We start from the raw sequence: 7,812 nt of genomic DNA on the forward strand, positions 1-7,812 counted from the left end.
TAAAGTGAATAATCACCATTAAGTTATATCATTGTGTTTAAAAATTTTATATAAAATTTATGTTTATATATTATATGTTTAAGTAGAATTTAATAATAAAAAATTATAAAATATAGTAATTATAATAAATAAAAAAATAAGAAGAAAAATAGTAAAATAATTATTTAAAAAGTTTTAAAACATGATATCAATAATTTAAAATATAATTTATAACGACATTACTAATTTTGAAATTTCTCAAAACGGGGATCTATAGTGAACAGAAAGGGTGTCGGTGTAATTTACCTTACTGAACCGACTGGCGTAGCCCAGTCCAGACAAAAAGGTATGTTGGCATAAATAGTCCAAACAAAAAGAATTCTACAAAGGCATAGTGGGGGAATCAATGGGCAGTGAGGAACAAGATGAGCTCCCTTTAATCTTCATCCATCGTCTTCCCCAATTCAACCTCCCCCCCATCTTCACCTCCCGCCTACAAACCCTATTCCGTCTCATCGACCCTGCCTCCCAATCCCACTCCCACTCGGAGGAGTCCCTCTCCGTCGTCAGAGCCCTACTCTGCTTGGATCCAGCCCCTCTCCATTCCCAAACCCTCGACCTCCTCCCTTCCCTCCAGTGCGTCGTCGCCACCAGCTCCGGCGTCGATCACATCGACCTCGCCGAGTGCCGCCGCCGCCGCATCGCAGTCGCCAACGCTGGCCCCGCCTTCGCCGCCGACGTGGCAGAGTACGCCGTCGCTCTCTTGATCGATGTTCTACGGCGGCTTTCCGCCTCTCACCGCTACGTTTGCGCCGGCTTGTGGCCTCTCAATGGAGACTATTCTCTCGGTTCCAAGGTCTTAATCTCTCTCTCTCTCCCTCAATTATGTTCAAATTGTGTTCAAAACTGGCAATTTTTCTGTTATATCTATGAAACAGAGCTAATATTTAAGGTGGAAAAAAAAAAAAAAAAAAAAAAAAGAGTAAGAAGAAGAAGAAGAAGAAAAAAAGAGAGAAGAGTTTATCAAACATTTTAGTTGGGATGTTTAAAAGCGATAATTATGGTTTAGATTAAGGAATGCATGATTTCAAGTACTGATATACATCATACATGTGTAAATGCAGAGACTGCAAATGCTATAAACAAGAAATGGAGGCAAATAAGTTTTCCTGCTGCTTTTATTCATAACTATATTTGGGCATTTGTTTCTTTGTTACTTGATTATGTATGCAATTTGGGGGAATCAGGGCCCTAAGGCCAAATATCAATGTTAGGCATTTGATATTTATATATTAATTAAAATAAATATTTATAAATTTCTTATATGGTAATTATTTATTTTATTTAATTTAATTTATTTTTTTTTTATTTTTTTTTGTTGGGGAGATGAAAAATTACTAAATCTATTATGCATATGAAATAATCAATTCTAAAAGATTATTCAACATATTGTGTTGTCTCATGATCAACATTTGATTCTCGTCAAATTATTTCTTTTTATGAGTTTTATATATATATATATATATATATTTTTTTTTTTTTGTCAAGGAAAATACTTTACTAGCTATTCAATTTTACAAACTAATATTCCTAATTCTATATATATATATATATATATTTAAAAAAATAAGTTATTTTAATTTGGATTAATTAGTGAAAAGTCCATTTTTAAGGTCCAATAATTTGTTGTTTTGGTTATAAGGGCATGTTTAATGAAATATATTGGTGAGAACTTGAGAAGTTCAAATTATTGTTTTAAAAGACATTTTTTTCCCCATTTTTACCCATGTTCTTTTATTCTATCTCTACTTTCTCCCTTTCTCACATACTACTATCAATCACTGCCCACAGCCCACGACTACTGACAAATTGCCTAAAAAGTTACTGGTGGAGGACAAATGAACACATGAACAGATAGATGGATACATGGACAGATAGATAGGACACGTGAACAGATGCATAGGTGAACACTTGGATAGATAAGTAGGACATCTAGACAGATAGTGGCTTTCAAATTGTTGTTGTCCTTGCGGACAAAAACGAATAGAGCTTTAGGCAATTGCCCCAAAAATTTAAAAATTGAAGTTCTGGGCTGTGCGCTATTTTAGTTTTAACAACATCAATATGCATGACTTTTGACTATAAACTTTTACTCATTGAATTGATGGCAATTAATAGAATAACATACCCAAGTAGTCATGCCCAATAAGATTTAACTCAATATTTTCAATCTCCTATATTAATAAACAACTACCTTTACTTTTATATTTTGGTCTTCCCTTTATGGGAAATTTAGCTATAAACCCCCTTTACCTTTTTTTCATTGTTAAAAGGACTAAGAAAAAAATTATACTTTCTAAACCCCCTCATAATTATGAAGTCTTGCATAAAGGACAAAATTTATTATTTAAATATTTTATATGATTATCTCTGTTATCAGAATCTTACGATTCGCGATTCGATTCACGATTCGATACGCAATTTTTGCAAAATCGATACGAATCTGTGAGTGAATATATTTTAGAAGTGAATCTTTAATGAATCGCACGATTCACAATCGATTCACGATTCGATTCACTTTTTACGATTCATGCAATTTTTGAAATTATTGTGTTCGACATATTTTCGACTCATTTTTTTTTCATCTTTTTAGTGAAAATGACATAATACAACTTCTAATAGTAGTTAATATCAAAATAACCAACATATATATATGATTTGTTATTGTTTTAGTGATCATGAAATTTTTTATAGGATCCAATCAGATTCAGTCAGACCTAACATATTTTTAACCTTTCTTCTCATTTTTGTCCCCTTCAAAAAATTGTAATATATCTTCTAAAGATGTTTAAGATTAGAGTTACACTATGAATTATTTATTACTATTTTATTAAATTGAATACTACATGTGTGAGGTCAGTTATACCAGTTAAAATGTTTTAGGCTTTAAAATAAAATATCCCAAATAATTCTTTCTTATTATTTGCTCACTCTTACTTAAAAAAGTATATATGCTTATTGTCCAAATATCAATATCGTTGTTAACTATTGTTACTTTAGAAATTAATAGTTTCTATTTGGTTATCACCTTTATTAAGAATGGTTGATAAAAAAATCTATAAAAAAAAAAAAAAAAAAAGGTAAGATGGTGATTTTACATAGGAGCCTTTGTTAATTTCTTACTTATTAAATTACGTGATTATCATTCAAAATAACATTTTTGTTGATTTAAGTCTAAATATTTTATATTCATAAGATACATTTAACATCTAAATTTGTAGATATATGTTTTTAAGTGATTTAGAAAAAGTGACCGAATCTTTACGATTCATGATTCGATTCAATTCGCGATTCGGTACGAGACCATTTCGATTCACGCTACGAATCCCGATTTGACAACTATGATGACTATTATACCCACAACTAATTCTTCCCACTCTCTTCCCCACTCTCTTCCTTTTTAAATCCACAGACAGCTTCTGCATATATAATCAGGAAGTGTCAGATATTTGATCAATTTGCAATCAATTTTTTGTTGGTAAAGGTTAAGAGATTCGGATTAGAGAGAGGGTCAGAACTGGTATTGTTTCGCGGCGGAAGAGATCGTCGGAGATGATCGGAGAAAGCTTCTACGATAACGACGTATCGCCTTCCGATTCTCCGGTGCTGTTTCACGGCGGAAGAGATCGTCGGAGATGATCGGAGAAAGCTTCGACGACGACGACGTATCGCCTTCCAATTCTCATGAAGTTCATGTTCTTGCCGTTGATGATAGCCTCATCAATCGAAAAGTCATTGAATGATTGCTCAAAATCACCTCCTGCAAAGTTACAAATCAATTCTCTCTCTCTCTCTCTCTCTCTCTCTCTCTCTCTCTCTTTCCTCCCTCTCTCCCTTCTAGGAGGCAACAAAGGCATGTTTGGTGGAGTTGTTTGGTTATACATATTTTTTTAAGCACAGATTTGAGTTTTGAATATATGTATATATATATATATAGATATTTGTGTGTATGAGTGTTGTTGAACACATGTATTCTTTTCATTGAGATTTGTGATTGTTGATCGAGTTTTAGAAGTTTTTCTTCTCAATTAGATATGTTGATTAATTTGTTTTTTATTTTTTTTTTATTTTTTATTTTTGTTGTTTTTTATCTAATTTCATTTGACAAAACCAGAGTAATTACTCTGGTTCTATTGCTCTGTTTTTTGTTTCAGCTAATGAGAGTAAAATTTTACTCTGGTTCTATTGCTCTGTTTTTTGTTTGACAGAATTAGAGTAAAATTTTACTCTGGTGTTAGAATGACAGTAAAATTTTACTGTCAAGAGGTGGTCATTGCCAAACACTTTAGCTGCCACAAACACTGCCTTCGCTTTGTTACTTTTGTGCTGAGTAACATTTTACTTTTAGTCTCAGAGTCTCACAATTTACTTGTTTTTCAGAATAAAATTTTACTTTTATACAGAGTAAAATTTTACTTTTGTGTAGAGTCTAACATTTTACTAGTTTTTGAATTGATCTGTTCATACTCAGCTTGTTCAATGGATGATCTATTCAATTTCTCTCTCTCTCTCTCTCTCTAATAAGAATCTCTCTAATAAGAATTTCACACAGAAATTTTACTCTGAATCGGAGTAAAATTTTACTCTGGTTAAAAACATGTTGATTTGCTTAAAAATATAAAATTTTACTTTGAATCATAGTAATTTTACTCTGATTCAGAATAAAATTTTACTCTGAATCAGAGTGAAGTTTATTATGATTCAAAGTAAAATTACTCTGAATCAGAGTAAAGTTTACTATGATTCAAAGTAAAACTTTACTCTGAAATTTTACTTTGGTTAAAAACATGTTGATTTGCTTAACAATATAAAATTTTACTTTAAATTATAGTAAACTTTACTCTGATTCAGAGTAAAATTTTACTCTGAATCAGAGTAAGGTTTACTGTGATTCAAAGTAAAATTTTACTCTGAAATACACAGTGAAGATGGCTTAATAGGAGAGTTGATAGATATGAGGGTAATATAATAAAAGAAATAAGTTTTAAAATATTATGGGGTTTTGAAAGTACTTATATAATTATTGTCCTTTTGAAAGACAAATTAGATAGGGGTCTATCACCAAATCCCCCTTCCTTTATTAGTGGAGTAAAAAAAATTATTGCTCTTACACTTTTAGTTGGACTTTTCCAACGAGTTTGTGATAATGACTTAAGAGTTAAGTAGTTCTCCCTTCAAGAGAGAACCAAAACACTTGTACATCACCTTTTTTTTAATTGTGCTGTAGTTGCAGTAATTATTGTTATTATTTTTGCAATGGTTGATAAAAAGTCAAAATCATTATAGTATATGTATAGAGTAGAATTAAAAAATATATAGGATCTGTTACAATTGGGGACTAATGGTCTTATGTTTGGGCTAACCCTGGATGGAATATTAGATTGGTTCTTGAAGATGATGAGTTATAGCACTCAAATTTAATGCGATAATTTTTATTGCAGCTGTCGGGAAAACGAGTTGGGATTGTGGGGCTGGGATATATTGGCTCCGAGGTTGCAAAAAGGCTTCAGGCCTTTGGCTGCAGTATCTCCTACCTCTCAAGAAAGAAGAAGGCACATGTACCGTTCCCTTATTATGCAAATGCTTGCGACCTCGCAAATGACAGTGACATTCTCATTATTTGTTGTTCGCTGACAAATGAAACCTACCACCTTATTAACAAGGATGTCATAACAGCATTGGGGAAAAAAGGTGTCATCATCAATGTTGCGCGAGGGGCTGTTGTCGATGAGAAGGAATTAGTACAATTTTTGGTGCAAGGTCATATTGGAGGTGCGGGTCTTGATGTGTTTGAGAATGAACCAGATGTACCAAAAGAGCTATTTGAATTGGATAATGTTGTTATGTCTCCACATAAAGCTGTAGCAACCCCTGAATCTCTCGAATCATTGCTAGAGGTAAACATAGCGAACCTAGAGGCCTTTTTCTCAAATAAACCTTTGCTGTCACCGATTGACCTTGAATAAAGTGGCCTAGAGGGATTCTCAGATTGACCTTTTGTTGTTGTGGATTGACCTTGAGGCTTGAATAAAGTGATTGTCCAATCTTTTCATGTATTGGCTTCGGATATAGGTATTGGCAAATGTTGACATCAAGAGTTCATAAGATGATCAATAGAAGCTTCATGGCGAGTTCAACATGAGTGTGAATGATTGCAAGAGCGACGGTTCTGATGTTGTGCGGTTCTTGTGGATGATATTGTTTTGGCCTCTTTTTCATGGCATTAAGAACGCAACAAATTGAGATTTTCAAAAGTAAATGAAAACATTATGTTTGGATCTGTCAATGTTTGTGGCGACTTCAACAACCCCGGAAAATGAAGTAGCATTTTTCGAACAAATGTTGATAGCACAAATTTTAGAAGACATTCTGAGAAATTGTCAGGAAAGCAGGAGTGCTTCAGTTATGCAAATTGTCTGGAAAATGAAGAGGCAATTGCCGAACAGAGAGGATTGTAACTTGTTTTTGGTAATGAGACGTTTTCTTTTGTTATTTATTTATTTTTTTTTTTTTTGTGTGGTTCTTTTTCATTTGATTGCTGAGAAATTGTCAGGAAAGCATGAGTGGCTCGCTTATGCAAATGGATATTGCTGTTGCATATAATGATTATTAATTCTTATGTAATGTTTGATGGTATATGTAAACACACCCCAATTGTTAAAAGAGCATTTTCAACACAATTTCTTCACTTTTAAATTTGAAGAAAAAGTGCAATCTGAATCTTTTTGTATAAGGCAGATTCTTGATAACTATGCTTGGTTATCATTTTTCAAAAACACTTTTTAGAAAATTTTATTTTTTTTATTTTTCGTGTTTTTTTGTTTTTACTGAATTTTTTAAATATTTTGAGCAATTTTTTTAATTTTTAAACATACTTAACATACATATACCTAAAAAATAAAAATAAAAAAAAATTGAAAAAAACCTTTTAAAAATTCACTAAATACCAAAAATATAAAATAAAAAAAAAAAAAAAAAAACTAGAATTCAGTACATTTTTTTGTATTTTTATGTATTTATTAATTTTTAAAAATATTTTTTCACAAATTTTTTACTTTTTAGATACATCTAAGTAAGGTACATCTAAAAAAATAAAAAAAAATATTTAAAATTTCAAAAATATTCACTAAAAATTAAAAAACACAAAAATTAAAAAATTCAATTTTTAAAAAATTTAATTCAAAAAACTCAAACCAAACACGCTTTGTTTTGGATGTTGGCCTCCTAGATTGGCTTAGATTCCAAACATTCAAATTTTTAGATATGAGCTTGTAATTTGCATTTGATTATTCTTCACCTCGGCTGCTATTTGTGTTGTTTTAAGGTGATCATTAATGGATGTGGCTAATGTGAAGAGATTCGGACCTCTTCTAAGTTCGGTTAGAATAAGAAATTATATTTTCATATTTTATTTTAATTTGTTTTCAGTTCCTACTTAATGTAATAGGTTGTAATGAGCTAGCCCATAATTTATATCTTGTGACACTCCTGTAATTATGTTTTATTCTTAATATAAAAAGGGATGAGGTCTCTCTCAATCTCTATCTCTATCTCTTTCTCTTCTCTAAACTTACATGGTATCAGAGCCAAAATCCTAGCTCATCCCTTCTTTGCTCTTCTTCTCTTTTGTTGGCAATCCCCCATCTCTTTAGCACCACTGTCGGCATCCCTTTTCATTTATTGGTAGTCTTTTCTTTTCCCCAACAATCTAGTCGGCCAATGTAGACCCTCACCCAACCCACCTACAGTCAACCCAAACCTTCAACCCCCTTG

The 7,812-nt window shown here is 32.0% G+C and overlaps 1 protein-coding gene across 2 annotated transcripts; it reads left to right on the forward strand.

Annotated features, from left to right (window-relative positions):
* Positions 1-317: 317 nt before the first annotated feature.
* On the forward strand, positions 318-6,675 carry LOC114270004 (glyoxylate/hydroxypyruvate reductase HPR3). Of its 2 annotated transcripts, XM_028211388.2 has the most exons (3): positions 321-835; positions 1,104-1,134; positions 5,481-6,675. In XM_028211388.2, the coding sequence occupies exons 1-3, from the start codon at positions 750-752 to the stop codon at positions 6,003-6,005; spliced, it is 642 nt and encodes a 213-aa protein (XP_028067189.2). In that variant the 5' UTR covers positions 321-749; the 3' UTR covers positions 6,006-6,675. The 2 variants fall into 2 exon arrangements, with proteins under 2 accessions (XP_028067188.2, XP_028067189.2); XM_028211387.2 differs by lacking the exon at positions 1,104-1,134 and having other exon boundaries at positions 318-835.
* The last annotated feature ends 1,137 nt before the right edge of the window (positions 6,676-7,812 follow it).

The sequence above is a fragment of the Camellia sinensis genome, chromosome 13 (genome assembly GCF_055761805.1).
Source record: "Camellia sinensis isolate YWXY chromosome 13, ASM5576180v1, whole genome shotgun sequence".
Classification (NCBI taxonomy): Eukaryota; Viridiplantae; Streptophyta; class Magnoliopsida; order Ericales; family Theaceae; genus Camellia; species Camellia sinensis.

What these genes read in the sequence shown, in the direction of transcription:
- LOC114270004 (XM_028211387.2), top strand. Translation starts at nt 386, where the DNA reads ATGGGCAGTGAGGAACAAGATGAGCTCCCTTTAATCTTCATCCATCGT. An exon ending in ACTATTCTCTCGGTTCCAAG is followed by an intron (nt 836 to 5,480) that starts GTCTTAATCTCT and finishes TTTTTATTGCAG; the next exon opens with CTGTCGGGAAAACGAGTTGG.